A 16604-nucleotide genomic window follows, 5' to 3' on the forward strand; every position below is an offset into this window, starting at 1 on the left:
TGCTGGATTTGACGTTTCAACAACGATGAATTTGTAATACGACAATGCGACGGTTACTAATTGAGCAAAGCGAGGAATCATTATCGTTGAATGATGAATTTTTAAGAAAGTAATAAAGGTAGAGGCCCAGTTTCATCTGTTAAGTATCGCTACCGATACTCGTACGACGATATCTTTAAATTTCGTACGCATAGAAATCTGTAATCTGATTATTACGTTCGGTAGAGAGCATGTATAATAAATTACGGAACGTTCTTACATTAAATTCAACTTCATTTAACTTAACTACGAGTAAGCAAAACGCAATTGCGACGAAGCAAATGGACGAAAAGTAATTGTCACTGGATCAAGGCTGTTGTTTTGTATGGAGCAATTGTTTTTATATAAAATTACACTCACCCATGGTAAGCGAGAAACGACAATAAGAAGAAGATGCAAGCGAGTACGTCTGCTCGTCCTACGATGCCAGTTACCTGAAACAAGAAGAAAATGTCATGAAAATCTGATATACGATTATCTATATAAGAAAACGGTATAGAATCAGAAATTATATAAACTGTATCGTGCAAACAAATTATTTTGTATCAGAAATATTAAAAACGCAGAACGATCCTCGCAGAAGCAAACTACCCGAATGATCGGTTCAACGCGGGAACATTAATACCAAAGTGGTAAATCTGTAGATTCTCGACGCGAGCATCGAGAAGCGAAATCGAAGGGTACAATGGACGTTCGAGCCAGTGCGAAGATCCTGCAGGGTAGGCGGTGGACTGAAATTGGATTTGGCTGTGTAAAACGAAAAGGCCACGACGCGCCAGAAAGCCAACGAGGGGATCCCTTTCACGGGACAAACGACGAGGAACACGGCCATGCGATCCAAAGGGCCAGGGACGAATTGAAAGAGAAGAGAGCCTGGCCAAGTTATTGACAGTTCGCCACCAGTGAATAACCGTGCTTGCCGAAGATCGTCTTGAGCTACCGGCTCGGATGGTGCCAAGATTCTCGAGGATCGCCTCGATCCATAGATTCGTATGTGCCACTGGGTGGCCTCAGCGTCTTCCGTTTTTCGTTTTATCCTTCTTTGTTCCGCTCCAACTCTCCCTTCTCCTTTCATTCTCCTTCATTCAGCGGGTTGCATCTTAGAAATTTACGGACATCGTCCATTACGACGAATCGGTCAACGATACCCAACCAATTAATTCTCAGATTCTCGCGTCGTTGATACGGGCACTCGAAATGAGAAACCGAAGGTCTCTTTTGTAGGATTCTTACTACAATTAGTTTATTTACGATAGGTTAAACAGATGTTGGTTAAACAGAAAACGATGGTTGTTTAACATGAACTAAATACAATGACGTACTATAATTAAGACAACCAAGTAGTTGATTCGCAACTCTCGTCACTACGGTTCCAACGTTCTCTCTCGACGCGGACCACGCTCTCTCGACGACGCTAGTGTGACGCCAATCACATCAGAGATCAGGCCGCGCTTCGGAACCGATGGGCTGATGACGGAAATAAAGGTGTGGCGGCACTCGGCGACGATGTATGTCGCCGAAGCGATGTGCCTAATGAACCTTCAATATCCCAACGGTCCTTTCGCCGAATCTTCGAGAAGAAGACGCGTGGATAGTGGGGATATCGAAGGCTGACAAAGAAAAGGGAATCGGATCCCATCGAGAGTCAAGTTGGAAGAGCTTCGGTCTTGGAAAGTTGCGGTTCAAAAAAAGTTCAGAAGTAAATTGTAGTTAGTGTAAAACAAGTGTTAAGAAATAAAATCTCTTGTTTATTTTTATCTTTTATTTTCATCTTCTATTTCTTTTTTTTATTTTACGTGATACTAGCAACACTGTCTCCCTGACTTCTCGATTCACATACTCTGGCTTCTCAACTAACACTGAATATTAATTCGTCTTTCTCCCTTAGCATCCCTTTGTCTTTCGTCTTAGCCCCACCACGTACGTGTTCCGCAACCGCTCGTGGCCAGGGTCGCTTAGGCCCTTTCTGAATATTAATTTGTCTTTCTCTCTCTTCTATTCTTTTTTTTTTTTTTATGTGGAGGAAATCTGCACGGACACCCATCGCTTCTAGGGGGAAAAGCGGCGTGGTAGCGTCGGACTCCAACCGACTAAAACCTCCACAATGACCGTCCCTCTTGCGATCGAGGGGAACCGCTGGGACGATACACCAGGCCAAGAAATGTGGAACGTTTCACGATTTTGCGTGTTATCCTTGCGCAGGGGCCATGCTAATCTTCTCTGTATCGTTCCAATTTTAGTATATGTACTGCCGAAGCAAGTACTAGTCTTTCTCCCTTAACATCCCGTTGTCTTTTATCTTAGCCCCACCGCGTAGGTGTTTCGCAACCGCTCGTGATCAGGGTCACGCAGGCCTCTCCCGCGTAACTATTCGATCGAAGGACCGACGATACATTGTTGGGCCTGTCGGCGCTTTGGTTTTCTCGCGACATTGTTTATAGTTCGCCCGATATCTCTTAGCCCCTTCGTCCACGATACTACACTTTTAATTCGCAGCTTTCGAACGAGAGCTTGTTAAACGGGATCGTTCCGAAGAAGTTTGAATCGAGGTCCGGCGGAATTGATCTTCCCATCTACGATACGGTCTCCCTGACGCGCGCATGCAGCTACCGTCATCCAGTCTAACAACTATTCCGCGTTAATTTGCGACACCGCACCGTCTGCAGAAACTCGCGTCTCTATTGTTGGTTCGGTGGACGAATTTTCAATTTCGGTTAATCGATAGTTGTAATCAACTTTGTTACTTTCGTGATAACCTGCTTACGTTTGCGGTAACGCTGTTCCATTTGCCGTTATCGCCGAATGCCAACTTGTCGCGAACGTTGTGAATTGTTTGATGGAAAAATAGACGAATGGCGAGAACACGCAACGAACGAGTGTGCAATATTTGGAAATTTACGGCTAATTGTGAAATTGTGTGAAACAAGTCGTAAATATGTCTCTTACATGACGTTATTGCTCAGAATATATGCAACTTTTATACGCTATTATAACATCGAACTATACTTACGATATATAGTCAGAGTTATTTGTTATTAACAGCGCACAATTACTTGATTATCCCATCATCAAAATTTCCAGTACGTACGATTAAACGAGGTGAAAGAACGAAATTATAGTTTGTAATTAATTTCTCCGATGATTCTTGAAAAGTGTCAATTAAAGGAAAGAAAGGAAAAGGTTCCACAATCTTTAACCTTTTCTGTAGTTTTTTATTTCTCTAACATGTACGTTGTATGGAGCATATAAACAAGTGTTAGCATCTATTTTTAACAATTTAAGGTACAATGATATTAATTTAGAAATAAAAAATTGCATATTTTACGCGAGTTATGAAAATGTTGCGATTTGTATTCTCATGTGCATGTGCAATATCGCCGACGATTCCTGCAGCGGAGAATAAATTTTAATAGTACACAGAGCAAAGATGAATTCTCTATTAAACAGAAATACAAGTGTTCAACTGTAATTGAATATAAATTAAATAAAAAGATACAAAAATAACTCCTTTATAATCCTTTGCAATACTAACAATTAAAATTTAATATTTATACAATTTTCTAGAATTCAAACCTTTTGTGTATCTCGTATCTTCGACAATACGATAAATATTCGCTGTATATACAATAAACGACTATATCCTTTTTTATCAGACACAATGCTGTTTATAGAATTCAAACATTCAAATATAGGAAAAAACGTCCGAGTTTGAAAATCAGATAGGAAGTCTTCCAGGGAAAAATGTTATTTCACTTTTCCAATTTAATCTCGTGCGTAGGATGGAACTTTGCACGCATATTGCATCGTCAATCGCGAAACATTTAATTTCGTTAAATTTTGGTCCGGCGACTGGTGAAATTAGGTGAACGTCAAGCATCGAAACGTTACATCTTTCTATTCAGCTATATTAATTTCTCATTGACGCGCGGCACACCATGATTAACAATGTACAGATACGCATATTCTCTGCGTTCGAAAAATGATTAACGTTTGTCTGGGAAATTTCGAAGTTTCCCCCGTATCATTAAATTCTCATTATTATTAACTGTCCTGTACGGCAATAAATTACGTCACCGTTAATGAAGCGCCGTTGCATACGCCGATCCGCTAATTTCATACATTTTATGGATGGTTCAAGGATGCACGAAAGCAAAACCGATACAGTTGCTCGCGTTATTATTAAATTTCGACTATAATTGCGACCGTGATGGACATTGATGAATATGACTTTCAACGTGGCCGGCTACATCAGAAAGCAATAAATCAATCCCTTTCCCTTCGGATGATGAAAAGAAATGAAAAGAATACAGGAAAGATATCGAGCTCTTCTCCCAAGGGAGAACGATTTAATGAAACATTAATTGCATTCGGCATGGTTGCTTATTAGAAATGTGCTTCGATTGTCGTCAAAGCTACTGTTGCTCGAGATATACGTTTCTACATAGGCAACATCGAGAATATGTTCGAAAGTTAATTTGTGAAATTCAGGTTACATCGGATTGTTTCAGATCACTTTGGTTATTTTATATATTCTTGCACGTTAGGTATATGCATTTTGTAGACTTTTGAAACCCTAGATTTTCCAAAAAGGCATAAATGTCTACAGTCTGATAGTTATACGTTTAAGCAATATTTAGAAAGGAAACATAAAATCTATATCTGCGAGAATCTTATATTTCAGGGAGATCTGCGAAAGGAGCGTAAAACCTACATTCGAGACAAACAAGTAAAATTATCTTAATAAAATTCGATTATCTCTCGTATGATCCATTATACCGTTTGCATATTGCGATAAAGTAGTCGGCTTCAATTTTATTACTATCAGCGAGCACCGTTCTAATCTCGGATCTTTTGCGGCAATACAACATTATCTAAGTGACACGACGTATCGCGTTTTACGAGTTATAATAGCAATTCAGGGCGTGAGATTCATCGCAGGTAAATGGGCCAAAACGAAATCGGTATAAGATAAACAACAAGTTGACATTTTCCGAGGGCCCTGTCCTTCGTCCTCTTATCTACCCTATCCGCTTAGTGGAAGGAACTTGGAGGAAAATCTCGGACGTGGAACAATACTCCGTCAACGTCAAGGGGATGAGAAAGGAGTCGAAAGTGGCCTCGACGAGGACCAAGGAGCCATAAACGAAGGGTCTACTTAAGATAACAGAGATTACTCTGGCCACTTTGTGATAGATTCTTTCGCGCGCCTTCAATGTCCCTCGAATTGATGGCCAGGGATAATGGGTAATTTCGAAAAAAACATCAACCGACGATTAACCTAAGTGGCGGCTCTGCCCTCAAGTGGGAAAAACGGATTAAAACGAACGTTGTGCAATCGAGAGAATTTTTGGGCTTCTCTCGACTCTTGTAACGCTCGTTATAATATTCAGAAGGCGAAGCCAATCTTTTTACGTAGATCCTTCTCCTTTAGCTGTGTTTAGGTACTACCTATTAGGTATCTAGCTACTTTTCCAGTTATATTCATAAAAATCTGAATTCGCATAAATATACGAGTCTACTAATCGCCTCTATCCATTCTTTAAAAACGCTCGTCGTTATATCCGGGTCGTTCTTATATTATTCGATTCGTCAAGCAAAATATTATGAACGTGGAATCACACGAAAATAAGGATCATGCGAATGGCGTTATACGCGATACTTAATAAATGCTCGAGTTGTCGAAGATCGCTGGTTCTCGTGGAAACGGATAGATGGAAGTAGACGAAGCCGGGAGGATGCGGTGGTTGATACGTTCGTTCAAGTCGACGCCAGTTTGCTCCAGTTTGTACTTAGCTCAACTCCATTACCATCTCACTCGTTCAAGAGTCCTAATTGATTATATGAGGCGGTAGTTCCGTAGCAGTTCGCTCGTTACTCGGAGGTGGCTTATCCGCCCCTTCTTCTTCCGGCCTCTAGCTTTCTCCTCGCAACTCCTCCACGCTCTTTTATATCGGATTGCATTCCTTTTACTTTCCCGCGCCTTTCCGTAGTCACAGACGCGCGTAATTAACGCGAGAATTCCGAGGGCTAAACAGACTTGTCGGAACGGTCGATTCCTTTGATTTCCAACTCTACCACGTAACGCGTTTACATCTGCAGATCTATCTAAATCTTCGAATACTTGCCAACTTCAAGAGAATCCGGTTTCATCGTTATCCTCTCGCGAATAGCGCGAATATTACCAGGTCAGTTCTCCATATCCTTTCTTTAGAATTATATCGTATAAATATTTATTTATACGTTATGTTTGCATTTTGTATTTATTTGTATTTTATTTGCAAATTATGCATGTTATAGGGAAGTTCCGTACCTTGATAACGTATATGTTATTAATGTATAGATATGAATACGTTAATCTATAATCTATAATGTTAATCTATAATGCACAATTAATATAATATGTGTGGTAACGGAGGATCAAATGTGGTTAGCCATGTAACATCAATATGGCCGGAAATTAATTAATTCCGCTATATCGTGTAACATATCGCGTTAATAATTAGCGACATTAAGGAGTACTGTAACCTGTATATGTTAATAACACGGCTTAGCCCAATGATTTATGAAATTAAAAGTAACAGTGTTTTCTTATTTGTCTTACGATTATTTTGCTTATTATTGGAACAATTTGGAAATGATTGCTGTAATCTTAGTTCGGTAACTAGGATATTAAATAATTTTTACTTTCGCTTTACACGATACCGATTTCAATATTTCCTACATTTAACGATATTTACGTCAAACGACTCTGCAATTAAATTAGAATATTACGTTAACAATCGTTGACTAGAGAATTGATAATTCGTTGAAAGTACACAAAATTTCATTAATTCGATTTCTTCGTCTAATAAAAAATAAATTTCGATGAAAATATAAAATCCAAAAGGGTACAATTAAGATCTTTTTTCCATCCTCTGACAAAGTTCTTTATCGTCTTTGACAGTGTCACGTCGGAGACACAAAAGATCGCGAAATTAACGGATCGCCGGTGATCTCCTCGCGTCGCGGTTCGAACGAAACGGTTCTTTCACGAATATGCGACAATGAGATTTATTGCAGAAATCTGACAGAGTGACGATTACAACAGCGTGGTTCGGAATGTTAGAACAGACTGACTCGAGATGCTACTGTTTTAGCGCTGGTTAGGAAGGTCCTTCTACCGAGACGGTCAAGAAGGAGATTACCAGACTGGCAACAAGATACAGAGTAAGAATAGAAACACACCCGAACCAGCTGGCAGCTGAAACGTGCAACACAACAAACATCGCAAGAAGGCTAAAAAGGAAACACCCAATAGACCTCGTAAAAGATATAACTTAGAAAAAACGAAGCTGGCACCCCGCTGGGGGTAGCCACCCACATGCTATATTTATTTTATTTTATTTTTTTATTCACCAATGAGATATAACACTTTACCAAATGTCCTTCAGGACAAATTGTAAAAACCAAAATAAAATAAAAAAAAAAAAAAATAGCATAAGAAACTAGTAAAGAGAATATCGTGTCAAAGACTCACTATGTATCTGTGACTATCGACAAAGGTAGATATTCTCCAGAGATTAATTCCACATTCAAGACCTGTCTATGTGTCAGTCACCTATCGTGGTTCTATTTTGTTAGACGATGACAGCCACTGCATATTTGAACCTTTTGAAAGCGAAACTGATAAACTCCACTTTCCCTAAATGTCTCAAGTTCGTTACACAGGTGTGAGATGAATTTTCAATTGTCAAGAAACGTATGACTCAATTGCACAAATTCGTTCATCGTAAAGAAATAGCATAAACGTGCAGAATTCCTCGACACTTTACCAAATGTCCTTCAGGACAAATTGTAAAAACCAAAATAAAATAAAAAAAAACAATAGCATAAGAAACTAGTAAAGGGAATATCGTGTCAAAGACTCACTATGTATCTGTGACTATCGACAAAGGTAGATATTCTCCAGAGATTAATTCCACATTCAAGACCTGTCTATGTGTCAGTCACCTATCGTCGTTCTATTTTGTTAGACGATGACAGCCACTGCATATTTGAACCTTTTGAAAGCGAAACTGATAAACTCCACTTTCCCTAATTGTCTCAAGTTCGTCACACAGATGTGAGATGAATTTTCAATTGTCAAGAAACGTATGACTTAATTGCACAAATTCGTTCATCGTAAAGAAATAGCATAAACGTGCAGAATTCCTCGACACTTTTACTCGCAATTTTTTTCTTCCAGGGCTGCTAATTGGATCGTATCTTGAACGAGTAGTCGGGATTATCTTATCGCAGGATATAATAAAAAGATATCTGCTTTTAAAAACAAAAAGCGAGCCTTTACTACATACCGCGACATGATATATGACTGATACGAGACTGTCTCTTTTATCCTTTTATGGAATTATCAGAGTAAAGTATACTCATTTCGGTTCCTCTTTCTGCAACGAATAACTTACATTTTTGACACCAGTTGGATTTCATGGAAATTCAACTTTCCCTTTATAGAGCAGAGGAGATATTAGAACGTTCTTCTCGTTTTTTTTATTTTTCCGCATGTACGGCACAGTTTATGTGTTTGATTTTTGTAATAGGCGAATATACGCGGAGGAAGCTGGGAAGGATCGAAATAGAATTTCGGGTATTCAAGGTTCCCGCTTTTCAATGGCGACCCTGGAATGCAAATTTATGATGGATGCGGTAGACATTAAATAGACTCGAGCTGGCGGATTAACGACCGTTTCTCCCGAAATTGAGAACGTATGCGGTGTCTTCACGTGGAATTCTAATACGTGGCATGAATCAGGTTGCCATAGGATATATATATATATAGTTATCCCTACCTTGCAATTTTCGCTGGCACTTGCAGTCTCGTAAGATCATTAAAAATTTCTGATATATCGTACAGGTAAAGGAAATACGCGCTTATGTACACAGGTACACACACGTAGTATTTATAAGGATATTTATATGATATTATATACAGCATATATATTACACCTCAAGGCCTTTATGGAACAAATGGAAAAGCCTCTACAGTTGTGCAGGTTTTAACAGGCATGCAATTTAACCAAATAGAAGATATTACCACATCATAGAGCAGCTTGCACAAAAGCAACGACGAAGTCGCGTGATTCGCGGTTACGCGTTGCGGGCAATCCGCTGCTTTAATATTACAGCGGTCTTTATTAAACCTTCATCTTCTTACAAGCTGCCAACTCCATTCTCGACTGTATCCCTTGGATAACGACGTCGTTACCTTCCCTCGAATTTCATTCGCGAAAACTGCTACCGAAAAGACGAAGGGGTGGCTGAGAACGCCGAGGCCAATAATCCTTACTGCTACAACAAGCTTATTAAGGACGTTAAGGCGTTTATAACGCGGCGGTTTGGGACGTGACAATATCGTCTACTTTTGTCTCTGTCTCCGCTCCTATTCTGCTCTACATCGTGACAACGAGGCTGTTAACCTCGTTTGAATTGTTAATACAATGGAATTTTAAAGAAGAAACGTACGCCGCGTTTCTTAGTTATCTTCTTACCTACGACACTTTGAATTTCTAAATAGATCGCGTTATGCGTTTCTAGGAAATTAAATTTTGTCGCGCTTTATGCAGAAGTTTACCAACTTATCGTTTGCAATCGTACACAGGGGTTGCTGAACAACGTCATTATGCTCTATATGTTCGTTATGCTCTGCCATGTATTTATGCGTAGGGAAACTATTTATCAAATTCAATAACTGTAAAGCGACGAATGATTCTGTGACTTTCACAATACCTTGAGTCAAAAAAACGACGGAAAATTCAAGAATTCTGTCAAAGAACATCGTATAGGTAAATTGATCTGCAACACGAGTCAGTCCTATTTTCACCCAACACAAAATAATTCATACCATTCCAATTTACTAAACGCGTCTCCACAATACGCTCAACAAAGAAAACTAATTCCGACGAGCTTTTCGCGCAGGATATACTTGTCACTCACAAATTCTTCAACTGTCAGATTTCAAGAATTATAAGATTTCATCGATTCTAGGAATATCGTATTATAAGATGCTATAACATTGAACGAGATGGCATTCGTAATACCAGATTCTTGTCTAATTTTAACCACCCGCGACGTTCCGTTAGATTTGTCTTAGTTCTCATCTCGTCGTTCCATTCATTTTCAAAGGAAGAGCGAAACGGTCCCATCTTCCTGACGAGCATAAATTTTCCCAGAGAATATTATTATCGACAAAAATGCCAAGCTTTAAGAAGCATTACGCTCTTCCATCGATCACGTACCATGATGCTGCTGACGTCATCGAGATATCGCACGCCCAGTGAAAATAGTCACCGATATATCAGGATCGTGTACTTTGCCCTCGGGCTAATCGAATAATCTCTGTTCTGGTTTAATTTCAAATTTAGAAAATATATACACACACACTCATCCTGAGTGTGAATTTTACTCGTCCTTTTTGCGGTACACGATACGAATAGGATAACAAATTCCTTGAGCTTCGAACTATTTCTATATTACTATTTTTATTGTTTTCTGTGTTGCTCTATATCTGAGGTTCACGTGTTAGATAGGGACATTTATTTTAGCGTAGCAATCGAACGATCGATGCATCTGTTTTATTTCAACAAGCTTCTTTTCGAGCTTTCGAAGTTAGTCAATAATGGTATTTCTTCGAACTAGTCAATTTATAGTTTCATCGATACAATTACGTCCTTTTTCGACTTCAAAATTGACATACTTGGATTTATCGCTGTTCTCAACGAGTTCTGTTATATTAAACCCTCTTGTACTGAATTTTACAATTAAAATAGTTTTTTAAAGCATACGTCACGATACTGATTTGAAAATAAATACAAATACAGTGCGTGCTCTTATTGTGCCATATTAAAAACACACCGTATCATCCTACGGATTTCAGTTCTCTAGACACGCATAAACATCTACAGTGTAATAGTCGAGTTCCGAAAAGAAAAAAAAGCAAATGTGCATAAGAATACGTAACGTCTCATCCGCTCGTTCTCCTGAAACATCGGTAACCGCTCCGCTACTCGCTAACGCGCCGTTGATCCTTCTAAAAGCTCGTTAAGAGCGAGTCAACGTGGTCTCTTTGTCATTCAAAGATTCAGAAATGGGAAAAGCGGGTAATGTGTAAAGGAACGTCGAAACTCCAAAACGAGGCGCAGGGATGACCAGACCGTCAAGGATGGCCACCGTCGCCGAGGTCTTTTCTCTATTTGTCGCCAATTACCCGTCGAAGCTTCCACGTTCTTAAAGCGAGTCCAGAGAGAAAAGCTCGCGGTCACTGCCTCGGCAACTTTTATAGAACAAAACGTCGACGCGGTGGAATGCACGCCACTATCGGCTCGGTCTCGCCGGTTCACGGACCGAGCCTTCCCGACAAAGGGATTTCCGCTCGATACGTAATTCTGTCGATACCTCTTCCGGCTGCAATAATGTCGCGCGACGAGATAGCAAGCGGCGACGCGACGTCGCTCCGAAGCAATTTCTCCGGTGCGTTCGTCGATTTATAAGTTCGGATTTATAAGTCCGTAGGGTTTATAGGTTCTGACGCTTGAACGGTTGTGGTGACGGTAATTGTTGAGACACTGCAGCGGTGGATCCTTCCGACAGGCTTGACGACAGAGGGTTTACGGGATCGGTTCTCGCGAGAGAAGAAAATCGTGACAGGGATAATGGGTTTTGTAGATTTTTAACGATGTGCGACGTCGAAAGAGGATTATCGTGTTACAGAAGAGTTGGAATTAGTCGACTATAACGTAAAACTTGAATCGAAGAAACGAAAATTAAAACGCCAGGTTACATGGAAAAACGTATCACGCAGAGGAAAGAAACAGGTCTTTGTCGCACGTATTTTGGAAAAAATCGTTCAAGGTTTCAAGAGTACACGGTAAATTAACAAAATTCCTAGAAGAAATTACAAACTTGTCATTTTGACCGGTCCACTCTGATAATTGAACTTCGATCAATGCGAAGCATTTAGAAAGTTTGGTAAAACAGATAAAAGCGAAGTAAGATTGACATAGCGATGATTCGATTATAAAACGAGATTGAAGTAAAATTCACGTTTCTTTGAGCGTTTGTTATCGAAAAACAGACGACGAAGGATCAAATTCTTATGCTTATTCCTATATCGGAATATTACTTAACCACGCGCACATACTGGGGATTCGCGATATCGACGAAAGAAAGTTCACAGAATTGTGCCGCGAAACGATTCGAGAATAAGGTCGGCGAACGATGACGGCGGAAACGAAGAAAAAGGAAGAGGAACGCGGGGATCGACGAAAAGAAGAAGGTAGCCGGTGGAAGAAACGAGGAAAGCGAGATGCGGTGGCAAAGCCCTTTTCCCAAGTGGAGTTGGCAGGCCTCTTTTCTTGCAACTTGCATAAAACCATTTTCCAACCCCAGTCAAGACGGGCTTCTATGAAGTTTCCTTCCGCGGGCAACTAGTGCGCCGTTTCAGACACTCGCTGCTAGACTGCCGGTGCTTTAAGTTGCAACGCTTGGCCAGTTTGTAATAGTATTGGCGATACTTTGTGAAACTTTTTCACCATTGTCGAAACCAGAGGAATTTTCGAAAGGTGCAAAGAGAATAGAAGCGAACTATGGGTATTTTGAATTGTATAGGTACGAAGTAGGTAGTATGGTTGCTACGAACTGAAATCACGTAATTTCTGGACATAAACTTTTAACCATAAAGAACATGCTTGCTGAGTTACTTCCACGCGTTATTATTTTATGAAACTATACATAGTCGCAAGCGTACAAATAACGAAATTTTTTTTTTTTAATTTTATTTTGGTCATTTTACAATTTGTCCTTATAGACATTTGGTAAAGTGTTATATCTTATTGGTGAAGAAAAAAAAAATAAAAATAAATATAGCATGTGAGTGGCTACCCCCAGCGGGGTGCCAGCTTTGTTTTTTCTAAGTTATATCTTTTATGTAATAACGAAATTATCGCAGATTAGCAGATTACTCACTGTACTGTACAAAATGTTATTTCTATTTTCTTTTCTATGACACAGGATTTAAAAATATATTTCATGTACTTTGAAGCACTATAAATGTGGAGCAAATGTAGAGCAATAATAAATTATATGCTATTATCTAGAAGAATAGGGAAATAAAAATACAGCGTTCGAAAGAAAGAATCCAATTCAAAGCTGCGCGACTACAAGTAGAATAAGCGACGCATCGTGCTGTGTCGGACATATCCTATAACGATAAATGTATAAAGAAGGAAATGTCCACTCGCCAATACGAGTTAACTTTATTAAAAAGCTTCTATGCTTGCCTAACAAATCGAAACGATACTATAATCCGAAAATTGTTAATATAGTTACCCACATATTTACATACCTCTTTTTATGTTATTCTCTAATATAATTTTTATTTAGGCCAATTTAATCCAAGAACGTTGTGTAAATATTATTCGAGCACAATAACGTGTAAATATAATTATACGTAAAGCAACATCAGATTGAATAAAATCGGTCACGTAAGCAAAAAGAAAATCAAAATAAAATAAATATTCTATTACAGCATATATATGTCGCATCATTTTTGGAAAACGGGACGTGTAATGAGTCTTGCTGCTAGTTGTCCATAGTTGTCTTATACCAGATGATGTTTGTTTATGGGAATGTATTATAAAAGTTAACAAGCGATATCGATGATCGAGTGATCGAGATGTCTATGACGATGAATTTAGGTTCAATAACGAATACACGGTCAACGGGATGACGACTGCGATTAGGAACTCGACGTACGTGTTTACTGGGCTAGTCAAACTTATCAAATTGAGATCAGCCCAAGTGAAACTGCCCTTATATACTCCTCTCCCTATTCCTCGGGTCAATTCCTGTTTTTAAGGAGAAGTTATTTAATTACTTTATGTTAAGGTTATTTGATGTATGTGGAATCAAAGAAACGCGTGGGTAAATTGTAAGGTACTGTAAGTATATATATATATCGTGAATATTAAAGTACAAAGTGTGGAATACAATGTAAAGTGGTCCAAATCCGCACGTTAGCAATGTTACCCTGAGACTAAAAGAACCCTGAAGCCAACGTTACACGTGTACCGCTTATGGTCTGTCATCGACGCATTCTTTTGTCCATGCGCTATCGATGGCCTCAGCGCTTGAGAAAACCGAAGACCAGATGTAGAGTACATAAAAGATATAACTTAGAAAAAACGAAGCTGGCACCCCGCTGGGGGTAGCCGCCCACATGCTATATTTATTTTTTATTTTTATTTTTTTTTCTTCAGCAACAAGATATAACACTTTACCAAATGTCCATAAGGACAAATTGTAAAATAACCAAAATAAAATAAAAAAAAAAGATGTAGAGTTTTCTTAGAAGTGGCGATCACTTCAACACTTTATACCTCTATTAGGTACACGTCCCTCCCGTGGCCGTGGCTACGTTCAGTGACCCGTTATGTCACTTCGAGCCTAAGCCCACTGTCATGAATCTCGGATAATCATAATTGACTTAACTCATAAACAGCTATTTCTCAGTACTATTGTTTAAGTACGACTATAATGAAAAGTCTAGACTAGAGTATTGGGGAGCTTCCCAAATATTCCGAAAGAAAGGCTCAGGCGTCCCTTCATCTCCGACATATATATACGTACATTCGTAGAAAATCCAAAAATTTGCATATTATTTCGAAAACTCCTTGTTTTATCTAATTATCCAAGTTTACCTTCGATCCAAGTCTCTGGTTCTCGTACTCGACAGCGAGCAAAATAAATTAAGCACGATTCATTAAAATAGTCACATGCCGGATAATATCTGTTGGTGGGCACGCTTAATTAATGACCTCAATTAGTAGCCTGTTGAATATACAGGCGTTTGAACGTGTAGCAGGAGATTGCTAATCTTAGTCGTCACCGAGCAGAATCAATTTCCTATGACGTCCAAGTGTAAATTGCACGGTTACGCAAAACTTACCGCAAGTTCGCCGACCATGCCGTAGAGAGGGTCCACCGTGGCGTATGTTATCGGGCAGAAATTGTTATCTGGATCCCCGAATACCGAGCAACAACTCAGCCATTTACATACCGTCGTGATAGCGGCTGAGTTATGCCGACTAATGCACTTGTCGACTAATGCCCTCGAGTTGCTCTAGATAGTCGCGAGCGACCCGCTTTGACCCCGACTTCCCTATCGGTTCCTTTGGGATAAAGCGAATTTTAACGGCGATATCGAATGGAACGGACAAAAAGGACGATAACGATGCCACGTTGTAACCTTATGGGATCGCTTTGATAGTTTCCGCCGAAATTGAAGCCTTTCATCTCGACCAGCGAATAGCGAAATCGCCCTGTTTTCCATCCAGACCAGTTAGTAGAATAGTATTACTTTCGCGGTTTTCCATGTGCCGAATCAAGATTTACAATACTGGAATTGTACGATTAGACGTGAAAGTATTTTCCATCTTTATAGAGAATTGCTCTTTCGTTTCGACTAAGCGCAGACTTAATAATTTCATGCTATTCGCGTTACTCGTACTCGTTCGGATGTACAACTAAAGAGGATTAGAAGAAAAGTCGAGTGTTTCCCTTTGATGCGAACCGTTTTTTGCGAGATTTATATTTTTGAGACAGAACATGGATGTATGGGATAAAGCGATTTGCACGATACATGGCACGAGGTATCGTACTTCTACTGTCGCAAAGTCAAACAATCTGAAACCAGTCATTACACAACTTATAAGCAAATAAACATCATCTGTAATAAACGTTCTGATTACCGCAGAACTATTTTGCTTTCGAGTACATTATATTTACTATTACATTGGAATAAAACGAATCGTTGATAAAATTACTCAAAGAAAAAATGTCCATCCGTTTAAATAATTGTCGATAGATTTTATCGCTTTAACTGTTTGGTTATCTAAACGGAATAACCGAGGTAAAGCTTCTCTAATTCCTAGACCCGTAAGATCTCTATATCTAGCTTAACGGCGATTGCAAATAAAACATCGATAAAGCACAACTAAAAGTAGCTGTGAAATAAACGTCCTACGCGACAAACTCTATCCACGGACAGATATTCGACTTGTCCCATTTAGGAGGAACAAAGCTGGTAGGAGGAAACAACTCGCTAACAAGAGAGGTCGCAAAAGTTGCAGGTTTACTCGAATCACGTCGATCCGAAACGTTTTCGCGGCAGTTTCGCCCTGAAACGAGCTTAGCCTTCAGAAAAACCTTAAACCGCAGTCGTTCGGAGGAAACAGCGAATTTGTCCAAAGTGTCGTTACGGATGAGTTAGTGATCTCGAGAAAAATACCTTTTTCCATCGTTTGCTGGCAAGTTGATGGAGCTGGTGCTCGCGCGCGATCATCTTCCGCCAGTATAAATTCCACTTTTTAGCTCCAGGTAACGAGCGCGATCCGCAACGAGCAACAAGAATCGGCAAGCTGGCCAAAGCATTATGGCGCGTGTGCAACTACGAAGAAACGAATATACGGAAACGGAAAATAGAAAGAGAGAGGATTCTCGCAGTTATGAATCGCGCAATCAAGGCTGTAGACACT

The 16604-nt window shown here is 39.6% G+C and overlaps 1 protein-coding gene and 1 non-coding gene across 5 annotated transcripts in view; both read right to left on the reverse strand.

The window, feature by feature from the left end:
- Window positions 1–16604, reverse strand: part of LOC132911460 (protein O-mannosyl-transferase TMTC1-like) — a 292210-nt gene that overhangs the window by 131119 nt on the left and 144487 nt on the right. For all 4 annotated transcript variants that reach the window (XM_060968103.1, XM_060968098.1, XM_060968112.1 and 1 more), the window contains exon 3: window positions 400–473. In XM_060968103.1, the coding sequence (XP_060824086.1) occupies window positions 400–473 (74 nt within the window). The remainder of the gene's footprint in view (window positions 1–399; window positions 474–16604) is intronic.
- On the reverse strand, window positions 2197–2303 carry LOC132916145 (U6 spliceosomal RNA). The gene has a single exon (XR_009660028.1). It is a non-coding gene; the product is annotated as a U6 spliceosomal RNA (small nuclear RNA).

This window comes from Bombus pascuorum, chromosome 1, assembly GCF_905332965.1.
Source record: "Bombus pascuorum chromosome 1, iyBomPasc1.1, whole genome shotgun sequence".
In the NCBI taxonomy this organism is placed as follows: Eukaryota; Metazoa; Arthropoda; class Insecta; order Hymenoptera; family Apidae; genus Bombus; species Bombus pascuorum.